Genomic DNA, 15,165 nt, shown 5'->3' with positions numbered 1-15,165 from the left:
GAGTGTCAGTGAGTGCCTGAGCGTGAGTCAGAGTGTCAGTGAGTGAGTGAGTGCGTGAGAGTGTCAGTGAGTGAGAGTGTCAGTGAGTGAATGAACGTGTCAGTGAGTGAGTGAGTGAGAGTGTCAGTGAGCGAGCGAGTGAGCATGTCAGTGAGTGAGTGAGCGTGTCAGTGAGTGAGTGTGTCAGTGTGTGACTGAGAATGTCAGTGAGCGTGGCAGCACGTGAGAGTGTCAGTGAGTGTGTCAGTGAGTGAGTATGTCAGTGAACGGGTGAGTGTGTCAGTGAGTGAGTGAGAGTGTCAGTGAGTGAGCATGTCAGAGAGTGAGTGAGCGTGTCAGTGAGCGTGTCAGTGAGTGAGAGAGTGTCAGTGAGAGTGTCAGTGAGTGAGTGTGTCAGTGTGTGAGTGAGAGTGTCAGTGAGTGCCTGAGCGTGAGTCAGAGTGTCAGTGAGTGAGTGAGTGCGTGAGTGAATCAGTGAGTGAGTGAGAGTGTCAGTGAGTGAGAGTGTCAGTGAGTGAGTGAGAGTGTCAGTGAGTGAGTGTGTGAGCATGTCAGTGAGTTAGTGAGTGTGTTGTCAGTGAGTGAGTGAGCGTGTTAGTGAGTGAGAGTGTCAGTGAGTGAGTGAGAGTGTCAGTGAGTGAGTGTGTGAGCGTGTCAGTGAGTGAGAGAGTCAGTGAGTTAGTGAGTGTGTCAGTGAGTGAGTGAGAGTGTCAGTGAGTGAGCGTGTCAGTGAGAGAGTGAGACTGTCAGTGAGTGTGTGTGAGTGTGAGTGTTAGTAAGTGAGTGAGCATGTCAGTGAGAGAGTGAGCGTGTCAGTGAGAGAGTGAGTGTGTCAGTGAGTGAGTGAGCGTGTCAGTGAGTGAGTGTGTCAGTGTGTGACTGAGAATGTCAGTGAGCGTGGCAGCGCGTGAGAGTGTCAGTGAGTGAGTGTGTCAGTGAACGGGTGAGTGTGTCAGTGAGTGAGTGAGAGTGTCTGTGAGTGAGTGAGAGTGTCAGTGAGTGAGCATGTCAGAGAGTAAATGAGCATGTCAGTGAGCGTGTCGGTGAGTGAGTGAGTGTGTGAGTCAGAGTGTCAGTGAGTGAGTGAGCGCGTGAGCATGTCAGTGAGTGAGAGTGTCAGTGAGTGAGTGAGAATGTCAGTGAGCGAGTGAGAGTGTCAGTGAGTGAGTGAGTGTTTCAGAGAGTGAGTGAGAGTGTCACTGAGTGTGTGAGAGTGTCAGTGAGTGTGTGAGTGTCAGTGAGTGAGTGAGTGTGTCAGTGAGTGAGTGTCAGTGAGTGTGTGAGAGTGTCAGTGAGTGTGAGTATTAGTGAGTGAGCATGTCAGTGAGAGAGTGAGTGTGTCAGTGAGTGAGAGAGTGTCAGTGAGTGAGTGAGCGCGTGAGTGAATCAGTGAGTGAGTGTGTCAGTGAGTGAGCGTGTCAGTGAGTGAGTGTGTCAGTGAATGTGTGAGCGTGTCAGTGAGTGAGTGAGAGTGTCAGTGAGTGAGTGAGAGTGTCAGTGAGTGAGTGAGCGTGTCAGTGAGCGTGGCAGTGAGTGAGTGGTTGTGTCAGTGAGCAAGTGAGTGTTTCAGAGAGTGAGTGAGAGTGTCACTGAGTGTGTGAGAGTGTCAGTGAGAGAGTGAGTGTGTCAGTGAGTGAGTGTCAGTGAGTGAGTGTGTGAGTGAATCAGTGAGCGAGTGAGAGTGTCAGTGAGTGAGTGAGAGTGTCAGTGAGTGAGTGTCAGTGAGTGAGTGAGTGTGTCAGTGTGAGAGTGTCAGTGAGTGAGTGAGTGTGTCAGTGTGTGAGTGAGAGTGTCAGTGAGTGCCTGAGCGTGAGTCAGAGTGTCAGTGAGTGAGTGAGTGCGTGAGAGTGTGAGTGAGTGAGTGAGAGTGTCAGTGAGTGAATGAACGTGTCAGTGAGCGAGCGAGTGAGCATGTCAGTGAGTGAGTGAGCGTGTCAGTGAGTGAGTGTGTCAGTGTGTGACTGAGAATGTCAGTGAGCGTGTCAGTGAGTGAGAGAGTGTCAGTGAGTGAGTGAGTGTGTCAGTGTGAGAGTGTCAGTGAGTGAGTGAGTGTGTCAGTGTGTGAGTGAGAGTGTCAGTGAGTGCCTGAGCGTGAGTCAGAGTGTCAGTGAGTGAGTGAGTGCGTGAGAGTGTCAGTGAGTGAGAGTGTCAGTGAGTGAATGAACGTGTCAGTGAGTGAGTGAGTGAGAGTGTCAGTGAGCGAGCGAGTGAGCATGTCAGTGAGTGAGTGAGCGTGTCAGTGAGTGAGTGTGTCAGTGTGTGACTGAGAATGTCAGTGAGCGTGGCAGCGCGTGAGAGTGTCAGAGTGTGTCAGTGAGTGAGTATGTCAGTGAACGGGTGAGTGTGTCAGTGAGTGAGTGAGAGTGTCAGTGAGTGAGCATGTCAGAGAGTGAGTGAGCGTGTCAGTGAGCGTGTCAGTGAGTGAGAGAGTGTCAGTGAGAGTGTCAGTGAGTGAGTGTGTCAGTGTGTGAGTGAGAGTGTCAGTGAGTGCCTGAGCGTGAGTCAGAGTGTCAGTGAGTGAGTGAGTGCGTGAGTGAATCAGTGAGTGAGTGAGAGTGTCAGTGAGTGAGAGTGTCAGTGAGTGAATGAACGTGTCAGTGAGTGAGTGAGAGTGTCAGTGAGCGAGCGAGTGAGAGTGTCAGTGAGTGAGTGAGAGTGTCAGTGAGAGAGTGAGAGTGTCAGTGAGTGAGTGAGTGTGTGAGCATGTCAGTGAGTGAGTGTGTCAGTGAGTGAGAGTGTCAGTGAGAGAGTGAGAGTGTCAGTGAGTGAGTGAGAGTGTCAGTGAGTGAGTGTGTGAGCATGTCAGTGAGTTAGTGAGTGTGTTGTCAGTGAGTGAGTGAGCGTGTTAGTGAGTGAGAGTGTCAGTGAGTGAGTGAGAGTGTCAGTGAGTGAGTGTGTGAGCGTGTCAGTGAGTGAGAGAGTCAGTGAGTTAGTGAGTGTGTCAGTGAGTGAGTGAGCGTGTCAGTGAGAGAGTGAGCGTGTCAGTGAGAGAGTGAGACTGTCAGTGAGTGTGTGTGAGTGTGAGTGTTAGTAAGTGAGTGAGCATGTCAGTGAGAGAGTGAGCGTGTCAGTGAGAGAGTGAGTGTGTCAGTGAGTGAGTGAGCATGTCAGTGAGTGAGTGTGTCAGTGTGTGACTGAGAATGTCAGTGAGCGTGGCAGCGCGTGAGAGTGTCAGTGAGTGAGTGTGTCAGTGAACGGGTGAGTGTGTCAGTGAGTGAGTGAGAGTGTCTGTGAGTGAGTGAGAGTGTCAGTGAGTGAGCATGTCAGAGAGTAAATGAGCATGTCAGTGAGCGTGTCGGTGAGTGAGTGAGTGTGTGAGTCAGAGTGTCAGTGAGTGAGTGAGCGCGTGAGCATGTCAGTGAGTGAGAGTGTCAGTGAGTGAGTGAGAATGTCAGTGAGTGAGTGAGAATGTCAGTGAGCGAGTGAGAGTGTCAGTGAGTGAGTGAGTGTTTCAGAGAGTGAGTGAGAGTGTCACTGAGTGTGTGAGAGTGTCAGTGAGTGTGTGAGTGTCAGTGAGTGAGTGAGTGTGTCAGTGAGTGAGTGTCAGTGAGTGTGTGAGAGTGTCAGTGAGTGTGAGTATTAGTGAGTGAGCATGTCAGTGAGAGAGTGAGTGTGTCAGTGAGTGAGAGAGTGTCAGTGAGTGAGTGAGCGCGTGAGTGAATCAGTGAGTGAGTGTGTCAGTGAGTGAGCGTGTCAGTGAGTGAGCGTGTCAGTGAATGTGTGAGCGTGTCAGTGAGTGAGTGAGAGTGTCAGTGAGTGAGTGAGAGTGTCAGTGAGTGAGTGAGCGTGTCAGTGAGCGTGGCAGTGAGTGAGTGGTTGTGTCAGTGAGCAAGTGAGTGTTTCAGAGAGTGAGTGAGAGTGTCACTGAGTGTGTGAGAGTGTCAGTGAGAGAGTGAGTGTGTCAGTGAGTGAGTGTCAGTGAGTGAGTGAGTGTGTCAGTGAGTGTGTGAGAGTGTCAGTGAGTGTGAGTATTTGTCAGTGAGAGAGTGAGTGTGTCAGTGAGTGAATGAGCGTGTCAGTGACTGAGTGTGTCAGTGTGTGACTGAGAATGTCAGTGAGCGTGTCAGTGAGTGAGTCAGTGCATCAGTGAGTGAGAGTGTCAGTGAGTGTGTCAGTGTGTCAGTCAGCGATTGAGTGTGTCAGTGAGTGAGTGTGTCAGTGAGTGAGCAAGTCAGTGAGTGAGTGAGCATGTCAGTGAGCGGGGCAGTGAGTGAGAGAGTGTCAGTGAGTGAGTGAGTGTGTCAGTGTGTGAGTGAGAGTGTCAGTGAGTGTGTCGGTGAGTGAGTGAGCATGTCAGTGAGCAGGGCAGTGAGTGAGAGAGTGTCAGTGAGTGAGTGAGTGTGTCAGTGTGTGAGTGAGAGTGTCAGTGAGTTCCTGAGCGTGAGTCAGAGTGTCAGTGAGTGAGTGAGTGCGTGAGTGAATCAGTGAGTGATGAGAGTGTCAGTGAATGAGTGAGAGTGTCAGTGAGTGAGTGATTGTGTCAGTGAGGGAGTGAGTGTGTCAGTGTGTGAGTGAGAGTGTCAGTGAGTTCCTGAGCGTGAGTCAGAGTGTCAGTGAGTGAGTGAGTGCGTGAGTGAATCAGTGAGTGATGAGAGTGTCAGTGAGGGAGTGAGTGTGTCAGTGTGTGAGTGAGAGTGTCAGTGAGTTCCTGAGCGTGAGTCAGAGTGTCAGTGAGTGAGTGAGTGCGTGAGTGAATCAGTGAGTGATGAGAGTGTCAGTGAATGAGTGAGAGTATCAGTGAGTGAGTGATTGTGTCAGTGAGTTCCTGAGCGTGAGTCAGAGTGTCAGTGAGAGAGTGAGTGCGTGAGTGAATCAGTGAGTGATGAGAGTGTCAGTGAATGAGTGAGAGTGTCAGTGAGTGAGTGATTGTGTAAGTTAGTGAATGAACGTGTCAGTGAGTGAGTGAGAGTGTCAGTGAGAGAGTGTGTAAGTTAGTGAATGAACGTGTCAGTGGGTGCGTGAGCGTGCCAGTGCATGAGTGAGAGTGTCAGTGAGTGAGTGTGTGAGTGAATCAGTGAGTGAGTGAGAGTGTCAGTGAGCGAGTGAGAGTGTCAGTGAAAGAGTGAGAGTGTCACTCAGTGAACGTGTCAGTGAGTGTGTCGGTGAGTGAGTGAGTGTGTCAGTGAGCGTGGCAGTGAGTGAGAGAGTGTCAGTGAGTGTGTGAGTCAGAGTGTCAGTGAGTGAGTGAGTGAGTGAATCAGTGAGTGAGTGAGTGTGTCAGTGAGTGAGTGTGTCAGTGAGTGAGAGTGTCAGTGAGTGAGTGTCAGTGATGAGTGAGAGTGTCAGTGAACAAAACAAAAAAGAGTGGCTAAGGTAAATATTGGTCCTTTAGAGCATGAGAAGGGAGATTTAATAATGGGAGATGAGGAAATGGCTGAGGAACTGAACAGGTTTTTTGGGTCGGTCTTCACAGTGGAAGACACAAATAACATGCCAGTGACTGATGGAAATGAGGCTATGACAGGTGAGGACCTTGAGAGGATTGTTATCACTAAGGAGGTAGTGATGGGCAAGCTAATGGGGCTAAAGGTAGACAAGTCTCCTGGCCCTGATGGAATGCATCCCAGTGTGCTAAAAGAGATGGCTAGGGAAATTGCAAATGCACTCGTGATAATTTACCAAAATTCACTAGTCTCTGGGGCGGATTGGAAATGAGCAAATGTGACACCACTGTTTAAAAAAGGAGGTAGGCAGAAAGCGGGTAATTATAGGCCAGTGAGCTTAACTTCGGTAGTAGGGAAGATGCTGGAATCTATCATCAAGGAAGAAATAGCGAGGCATCTGGATGGAAATTGTCCCATTGGACAGACGCAGCATGGGTTCATAAAGGGCAGGTCGTGCCTAACTAATTTAGTGGAATTTTTTGAGGACATTAACAGTGCGGTAGATAACGGGGAGCCAATGGATGTGGTATATCTGGATTTCCAGAAAGCCTTTGACAAGGTGCCACACAAAAGGTTGTTGCATAAGATAAAGATGCATGGCATTAAGGGGAAAGTAGGAGCATGGATAAAGGATTGGTTAATTAATAGAAAGCAAAGAGTGGGGATTAATGGGTGTTTCTCTGGTTGGCAATCAGTAGCTAGTGGTGTCCCTCAGGGATCAGTGTTGGGCCCACAATTGTTCACAATTTACATAGATGATTTGGAGTTGGGGACCAAGGGCAATGTGTCCAAGTTTGCAGACGACACTAAGATAAGTGGTAAAGCAAAAAGTGCAGAGGATACTGGAAGTCTGCAGAGGGATTTGGACAGGCTAAGTGAATGGGCTAGGGTCTGGCAGATGGAATACAATGTTGACAAATGTGAGGTTATCTATTTTGGTAAGAATAACGGCAAAAGGGATTATTATTTAAATGATAAAATATTAAAACATGCTGCTGTGCAGAGAGACCTGGGTGTGCTCGTGCATGAGTCGGAGAAAGTTGGTTTTCAGGTGCAACAGGTGATGAAGAAGGCAAATGGAATTTTGTTGTTCATTGCTAGAGGGATGGAGTTTAAGACTAGAGAGGTTATGCTGCAATTGTATAAGGTGTTAGTGAGACCACACCTGGAGTATTGTGTTCAGTTTTGGTCTCCTTACTTGAGAAAGGACGTACTGGCACTGGAGGGTGTGCAGAGGAGATTCACTAGGTTAATCCCAGAGCTGAAGGGGTTGGATTACGAGGAGAGGTTGAGTAGACTGGGACTGTACTCGTTGGAATTTAGTAGGATGCAGGGGGATCTTATAGAAACATATAAAAGTATGAAGGGAATGGATAGGATAGATGCGGGCAGGTTGTTTCCACTGGCGGGTGAAAGCAGAACTAGGGGGCATAGCCTCAAAATAAGGGGAAGTAGATTTAGGACTGAGTTTAGGAGGAACTTCTTCACCCAAAGGGTTGTGAATCTATGGAATTCCTTGCCCAGTGAAGCAGTAGAGGCTCCTTCATTAAATGTTTTTAAGATAAAGATAGATAGTTTTTTGAAGAATAAAGGGATTAAGGGTTATGGTGTTCGGGCCGGAGAGTGGAGCTGAGTCCACAAAAGATCAGCCATGATCTCACTGAATGGTGGAGCAGGCTCGAGGGGCCAGATGGCCTACTCCTGCTCCTAGTTCTTATGTTCTTATGTCAGTGAGTGAGTGAGTGTGTCAGTGAGCGAGTGATTGTGTCAGTGAGTGAGTGTGTCAGTGAGTGAGCGTGTCAGTGAATGTGTGAGCATGTCAGTGAGTGAGAGTGTCAGTGAGTGAGTGTGTCAGTGAGTGTGTGAGTGTCAGTGAGTGTGTGAGTGTCAGTGAGTGAGTGTGTCAGTAAGTGCGTGAGAGTGTCAGTGAGTGTGTGAGTGTCAGTGAGTGAGTGTGTCAGTGAGTGTGTGAGTGTCAGTGAGTGAGCATGTCAGTGTGTGCGTGAGAGTGTCAGTGAGTGTGTGAGTGTCAGTGAGTGAGTGTGTCAGTGAGTTTGCATGTCAGCAAGAGAGTGAGTGTGTCAGTGAGTGAGCGAGTGAGCATGTCAGTGAGCATGTCAGTGAGTGAGAGAGAGTCAGTGAGTTAGTGAGTTTGTCACTGAGTGCGTGGGAGTGTCAGTGAGTGTCAGTGAGCGAGTGTGTCAGTGAGTGAGCGTGTCAGTGAGTGCGTGAGAGTGTCAGTGAGTGAGTGAGCGTATCAGTGAGTGAGTGAGAGTGTCAGTGTGTCAGTCAGCGATTGAGTGTGTCAGTCAGTGAGTGAGCGTGTCAGTGAACGAGTGAGTGTGTCAGTGAGTGAGTGAGAGTGTCAGTGAGTGAGTGAGAGTGTCAGTGAGTGAGCATGTCAGAGAGTGAGTGAGCGTGTCAGTGAGCGTGTCAGTGAGTGAGAGAGTGTCAGTGAGTGAGTGAGCATGTCAGAGAGTGAGTGAGCGTGTCAGTGAGGGAGTGAGTGTGTCAGTGTGTGAGAGAGAGTGTCAGTGAGTGCCTGAGCGTGAGTCAGAGTGTCAATGAGTGAGTGAGTGCGTGAGTGAATCAGTGAGTGAGTCAGAGTGTCAGTGAATGAGTGAGAGTGTCAGTGAGTGAGTGATTGTGTCAGTGAGTGAATGAACGTGTCAGTGAGTGAGTGAGAGTGTCAGTGAGTGAGTGTGTGAGTGAATCAGTGAGTGAGTGAGAGTGTCAGTGTGTGAGTGAGAGTGTCAGTGAGTGAGTGATTGTGTCAGTGATCGAGTGAGAGTGTCAGTGAGTGAGTGAGCATGTCTGTGAGTGAGTGTGTCAGTCAGTGAGTGTGTTGGAAGGTTTGTGAGTGTGTCAGTGAGTATATGAACATGTCAGTGAGTGGGCGTGTCAGTGAACAAGTGAGTGTGTCACTAATTCAGTGAGCTAGTCAATATTTCAGTGAGTGAGTGAGTGTGTCAGTGAGTGTGTGAGTGAGTGAGCACGTCAGAGAGTGAATGAGCATGTCAGTGAGCGTGTCAGTGTGTCGATGAGTGAGTGAGCATGTCAGTGAGCATGGCAGTGAGTGAGAGAGTGTCAGTGAGTGAGTGAGTGTGTCAGTGAGCATGGCAGTGAGTGAGAGAGTGTCAGTGAGTGAGTGAGTGTGTCAGTGAGTGAGTGAGAGTGTCAGTGAGTGCCTGAGCATGAGTCAGAGTGTCAGTGAGTGAGTGAGTGCGTGAGTGAATCAGTGAGTGAGTGATTGTGTCAGTGAGTGAATGAACGTGTCAGTGAGTGAGTGAGCATGTCTGTGAGTGAGTGTGTCAGTCAGTGAGTGTGTTGGAAAGTTTGTGAGTGTGTCAGTGAGTGTATGAACATGTCAGTGAGTGGGCGTGTCAGTGAACAAGTGAGTGTGTCACTAATTCAGTGAGCTAGTCAATATTTCAGTGAGTGAGTGTGTCAGTGAGTGCCTGAGTGTGTCCGTGAGTGAGTGAGTGTGTCCGTGAGTGAGTGAGTGTGTCCGTGAGTGAGTGAGTGTGTCCGTGAGTGCGTGTGTCAGTGAGCGAGTGAGTGTGTTAGAGAGTGAGTGAGTGTGTCGGTGAGTGAGAGAGTGTGTCAGTAAGCGAGTGAGCATGTCGGTGAATGAGTGAGTGTGTCAGAGAGTGAGTGAGTGTGAGCGAGACAGTGTGTCGGTGAGTGCGTGAACGTGTCAGTGAGCGAGTGAATATGTCAGTGAGTGTGTCAGTGAGTGTGTTAGTGAGTGAGTGAGCATGTCAGTGAGTGGGTGTGTCAGTGAGCAAGAGAGTGTGTCAGTGAATTCTCTGCATTCAGTCACCAGCTGATGTTAGGTTGAGGAGTGACAGGGGGAGAAATATCTGATTTGAACTCATTGTTCCAAACCATATGCAGCATTTGATATGTTTCCCAGGCCTCCCAGGACGACCGGGACCTCCTGAAATTCCTCAAAAATACAAGAACACGGCCCTGATCCTGTGGAAGCCAGCAGATACACCAGCACCTTGCAGCTACACATTGGAACAGAAACTCTCTGGTAAGAACCTCATCCAACAGGCATTGGAGGTCTGGGTTTCTCAGAGTCTTGTGTTCGATACGCATGTCCCCAAATCTCTGCATTAGCTGGTAGTGAGAGCAAGCTTTACCCCAGGCGGGTTTGAACATTAGAGCATTGGAAAGGACAAAAGATACAAAGAGGCCATCGAAACCTTTCCAACATTTCCACATTCCCAGTCTACTGTCTCAAACCCAAAGATCACTTCCTCCACCTCCATTCCATCACCCAATTCAGCATCTCAGCTCATCCACTGTTGAAGCCTTCATCTACTTAGTTACGTTTTCTCAAGGTCGGCCTTGTCAGTTCGACTCTCCTTAAGCATGTGGTCATTGAAACCTCTGCTGCCCGTGTCCTAAGGTACAGAAGATCCCACTCACCCATTGACTTCCAGTCAGGTAAATTCTCATCCTCTTTTTGCCTCCATTTCTGCCAATCTCTGTCACCTCCTCCAGCCCCCAAATCCGCTGAGACTCCCGACACCCTTCCAGTTCTAGCCTTCTGCAGTTTGCTTTGCTCTGCCATTGGCAGGCTTGTCTTCATGTACCGAGGCTCTGGACTCTGGAATTCCTGTCTGAAACCTCACCCACGCTCTCCCCTTCCTTTAAGATTCTCCTTAAAACTTTCCTCATAGACCAAGCTTTTGATCACCTACTTATGTAGCTTGGTGTCATGTGTTATCTGATAATCAATCCTTTGGAGAGCCTTAGGAATGTTTACTATGCCAAAGGCTTTATATAAATGCAAGTTATATGTTTGTTTAATGGAAATTATTGACTTTTTGTGACAGGAGAGGACAGGTGGATGGTTACCTCAGCTGGAATCAGTGACTGTTTCTTCAATGCCACGGAGTTAATAGGTGGAATCCTCAAGTTTCGAGTGGCTTGTGTCAACAAAGCTGGACAAGGCCCCTACAGCCAAAGTTCAGAAAGGATCGTTATTGAAGATGATAAACTGGGTACGCAAGCTTAGTGGGAGGCATGTTATCAACAGGAGTGGTGGGACCAGAAACAAGAAAGCTCTGTGCACTGTGAAATTATCTAACGCTCTGTGGACAGGTTCACTACTGCAGAAACCTCGCGGTGAAACACTGATATCCATACTACTCCATAATGTGTGGCCAACTCAATGGTGTTGTGTTTCGAAGGATTGGATTGGACTGTTTTGGATTAGGTTGAATTGAGTTGGGTTGGGTTGAGTTGGATTGAGTTGAATTAGATTGAGTTGAGTTGGGTTTGGTTGAATTGGGTTGGGTTTAGTAGTGTTGGGTTGGGTTGTGTTGGGTTGAATTGAGTTGTGTTGGGTTGAGTTGAGTTGAATTGGGTTGAGCTGTGTTGGGTTGAGCTGTGTTGGGTTGAGCTGTGTTGGGTTGAGTTGAGTTGAATTGGGTTGAGTTGGGTTGGGTTGAATTGGATTGAGTTGTGTTGGGTTGAATTGAGTTGGATTGGGGTGGGTTGGGATGATTTGAGTTGAGTTGAGTTGGGTTGAGTTGGATTGAGTTGGATTGAGTTGTGTTGGGTTGAATTGAGTTGGGTTGGGTTGGGTTGAATTGGGTTGCGTTGGATTGAGTTGGATTGAGTTGTGTTGGGTTGAATTGAGTTGGGTTGCGTTGGGTTCGGTTGAATTGGGTTGGATTGGGGTGGGTTGAGATGATTTGAGTTGAGTTGAGTTGGATTGAGTTGAATTGGATTGAGTTGAATTGGATTGAGTTGAGTTGGGTTGGGTTGGGTTGAGTTGAGTTGAATTGGGTTGAGTTGGGTTCGGTTGAATTGGGTTGGATTGGGGTGGGTTGGGATGATTTGAGTTGAGTTGAGTTGGGTTGAGTTGGATTGAGTTGAATTGGATTGAGTTGAGTTGGGTTGGGTTGAGTTGAGTTGAATTGGGTTGAGTTGGGTTCGGTTGAATTGGGTTGGATTGGGGTGGGTTGGGATGATTTGAGTTGAGTTGAGTTGTGTTGGATTGAGTTGTGTTGGGTTGAGTTGAATTGGATTGAGTTGAATTGGATTGAGTTGAGTTGGGTTGGGTTGAATTGGGTTGAGTTGGGTTCGGTTGAATTGGGTTGGATTGGGGTGGGTTGGAATGATTTGAGTTGAGTTGAGTTGGGTTGAGTTGAGTTGGATTGAGTTGAATTGGATTGAGTTAAGTTGGGTTTGGTTGAATTGGGTTGGGTTTAGTAGTGTTGGGTTGGGTTGAATTGGGTTGTGTTGGGTTGAATTGAGTTGTGTTGGGTTGAGTTGAGTTGGGTTGGGTTGAGCTGTGTTGGGTTGAGTTGGGTTGGGTTGGGTTGGGTTGGGTTGAGTTAAGTTGGGTTTGGTTGAATTGGGTTGGGTTTAGTAGTGTTGGGTTGGGTTGAATTGGGTTGTGTTGGGTTGAATTGAGTTGTGTTGGGTTGAGTTGAGTTGGGTTGGGTTGAGCTGTGTTGGGTTGAGTTGGGTTGGGTTGAGTTGGGTTGGGTTGAGTTGGGTTGGGTTGAGTTGAGATGGGTTGGGTTGAGTTGAGTTGGGTTGAATTGGGTTGAGTTGAGCTGTGTTGGGTTGAGTTGGGTTGAGTTGGGTTGGGTTGGGTTGGGTTGAGCTGTGTTGGGTTGAGTTGAGTTGGGTTGGGTTGGGTTGGGTTGGGTTGGGTTGAATTGCGTTGTGTTGGGTTCAGTTGGGTTGAATTGGGTTGGGTTGAGTTGAGTTGGGTTGGGTTGAGTTGGGTTGGGTTGGGTTGAGTTGTGTTGGGTTGAGTTGAGTTGGGTTGGGTTGAGTTGGGTTGGGTTGAGTTGGGTTGGGTTGAGTTGAGTTGGGTTGGGTTGAGTTGGGTTGGGTTGAGTTGAGTTGAGATGGGTTGGGTTGAATTGCGTTGTGTTGGGTTCAGTTGGGTTGAATTGGGTTGGGTTGAGTTGAATTGTGTTGGGTTGAGTTGAGTTGGGTTGGGTTGAGTTGTGTTGGGTTGAGTTGAGTTGGGTTGGGTTGAGTTGGGTAGAGTTGGGTTGGATTGAGTTGGGTTGAGTTGAATTGTGTTGGGTTGGGTTGAATTGGGTTGGGTTGAGTTGAATTGTGTTGGGTTGAGTTGAATAGTGTTGGGTTGAGTTGTGTTGGGTTGAGTTGAGTTGGGTTGGGTTGAGATGGGTAGAGTTGGGTTGGATTGAGTTGGGTTGAGTTGAGTTGAGATGGGTTGGGTTGAATTGCGTTGTGTTGGGTTCAGTTGGGTTGAATTGGGTTGGGTTGAGTTGAATTGTGTTGGGTTGGGTTGAGTTGGGTTGGGTTGAGTTGAGTTGGGTTGGGTTGGGTTGAGTTGGGTTGAGTTGAGTTGAGATGGGTTGGGTTGAATTGCGTTGTGTTGGGTTCAGTTGGGTTGAATTGGGTTGGGTTGGGTTGAATTGAGTTGTGTTGGGTTGAGTTGAGTTGGGTTGGGTTGAGTTGTGTTGGGTTGAGTTGAGTTGGGTTGGGTTGAATTGTGTTGGGTTGAGTTGAATTGTGTTGGGTTGAGTTGAGTTGGGTTGGGTTGAATTGTGTTGGGTTGAGTTGAGTTGGGTTGAGTTGAATTGTGTTGGGTTGAGTTGAGTTGGGTTCAGTTGGGTTGAATTGGGTTGGGTTGAGTTGTGTTGGGTTGAGTTGAGTTGGGTTGGGTTGAGTTGGGTAGAGTTGGGTTGGATTGAGTTGGGTTGAGTTGGGTTGAGTTGAGTTGGGTTGAGTTGAGTTGGGTTGGGTTGAGTTGGGTAGAGTTGGGTTGGATTGAGTTGGGTTGAGTTGAGTTGAGATGGGTTGGGTTGAATTGCGTTGTGTTGGGTTCAGTTGGGTTGAATTGGGTTGGGTTGAGTTGAATTGTGTTGGGTTGAGTTGAGTTGGGTTGGGTTGGGTTGAGTTGAGTTGAGTTGAGTTGAGTTGGGTTGGGTTGGGTTGAGTTGAATTGTGTTGGGTTGAGTTGAGTTGGGTTCAGTTGGGTTGAATTGGGTTGGGTTGAGTTGAATTGTGTTGGGTTGAGTTGTGTTGGGTTGAGTTGAGTTGGGTTGGGTTGAGTTGGGTAGAGTTGGGTTGGATTGAGTTGGGTTGAGTTGGGTTGAGTTGAGTTGGGTTGGGTTGGGCTGAGTTCAGATGGGTTGGGTTGAATTGCGTTGTGTCGGGTTCAGTTGGGTTGGGTTGAATTGGGTTGAGCTGAATTGTGTTGGGTTGAGTTGTGTTGTGTTGGATTGAGTTGGGTTGGGTTGAGTTGGGTTGGATTGAGTTGGGTTGGGTTGAGTTGGGTTGAGTTCAGTTGATCTGGGTTGGGTTGAGTTGTGTTGGGTTGAGTTGGGTTGGGTTGGGATGGGTTGGGTTGAATTGGGTTGTGTTGGGTTCAGTTGGGTTGGGTTGAGATGAATTGTGTTAGGTTGAGTTGTGTTGGGTTGAGTTGAGTTGGGTTGAGTTGAATTGGATTGAGTTGGGTTGGTTTGAGTTAGGTTACGTTAAATTGGGTTGAGTTGTGTTGGGTTGGGTTGGGTTGGGTTGGGATGGGTTGGGTTGAATTGGGTTGTGTTGGGTTCAGTTGGGTTGGGTTGAGATGAATTGTGTTAGGTTGAGTTGTGTTGGGTTGAGTTGAGTTGGGTTGAGTTGAATTGGATTGAGTTGGGTTGGTTTGAGTTAGGTTACGTTTAGGTGGGTTGAGTTGGGTTGCGTTAAGTTGGGTTGAGTTGGGTTGGGTTGAATTGGGTTGAGTTGAGTTGTGTTGGGTTGACATAGACATAGAACGATACAGCGCAGTACAGGCCATTCGGCCCACGATGTTGCACCGACATGGGAAGTCAAAAGAACAAAAGCCATCTAACCTCCACTATGCCATTATCATCCATATGCTTTTCCAATAAACTTTTAAATGCCCTCAATGTTGGCGAGTTCACTACTGTTGCAGGTAGGGCATTCCATGGCCTCACCACTCTTTGCGTAAAGAACCTACCTCTGACCTCTGTCCTATATCTATTACCCCTCAGTTTAAGGCTATGTCCCCTCGTGCTAGCCATTTCCATCCGCGGGAGAAGGCTCTCACTGTCCACCCTATCCAACCCCCTGATCATTTTGTATGCCTCTATTAAGTCTCCTCTTAACCTTCTTCTCTCTAATGAAAACAACCTCAAGTCCATCAGCCTTTCCTCATAAGATTTTCCCTCCATACCAGGCAACATCCTGGTAAATCTCCTCTGCACCCGTTCCAAAGCTTCCACGTCCTTCCTATAATGCGGTGACCAGAACTGTACGCAATACTCCAAATGCGGCCGTACCAGAGTTTTGTACAGCTGCAACATGACCTCATGACTCCGGAACTCAATCCCTCTACCAATAAAGGCCAACACTCCATAGGCCTTCTTCACAACCCTATCAACCTGGGTGGCAACTTTCAGGGATCTATGTACATGGACACCGAGATCCCTCTGCTCATCCACACTTCCAAGAATTTTACCATTAGCCAAATATTCCGCATTCCTGTTATTCCTTCCAAAGTGAATCACCTCACACTTCTCTACATTAAACTCCATTTGCCACCTCTCAGCCCAGCTCTGCAGCTTATCTATGTCCCTCTGTAACCTGCAACATCCTTCCGCACTGTCGACAACACCACCGACTTTAGTGTCGTCTGCAAATTTACTCACTCACCCTTCTGCGCCCTCCTCTAGGTCATCTATAAAAATGATAAACCGCAACGGCCCCAGAACAGATCCTTGTGGTACGCCACTTGTAACTGAACTCCATTCTGAACATTTCCCAT

At 48.2% G+C, this 15,165-nt stretch overlaps 1 protein-coding gene across 7 annotated transcripts in view; it reads left to right on the top strand.

Moving 5' to 3' along the window:
- Positions 1-15,165, top strand: part of spega (striated muscle enriched protein kinase a) — a 1,182,457-nt gene that overhangs the window by 1,127,071 nt on the left and 40,221 nt on the right. For 6 of the 7 annotated variants that reach the window (XM_072468701.1, XM_072468720.1, XM_072468711.1 and 3 more), the window contains 2 exons: positions 9,301-9,423; positions 10,232-10,399. In XM_072468701.1, coding sequence (XP_072324802.1) covers positions 9,301-9,423; positions 10,232-10,399 — 291 coding nt within the window. The remainder of the gene's footprint in view (positions 1-9,300; positions 9,424-10,231; positions 10,400-15,165) is intronic. The other variant, XM_072468737.1, reaches the window with a different exon arrangement.

Source organism: Scyliorhinus torazame, chromosome 2 (genome assembly GCF_047496885.1).
Source record: "Scyliorhinus torazame isolate Kashiwa2021f chromosome 2, sScyTor2.1, whole genome shotgun sequence".
NCBI lineage: Eukaryota > Metazoa > Chordata > Chondrichthyes > Carcharhiniformes > Scyliorhinidae > Scyliorhinus > Scyliorhinus torazame.
This window is presented reverse-complemented; position numbering and strand designations above follow the sequence as displayed.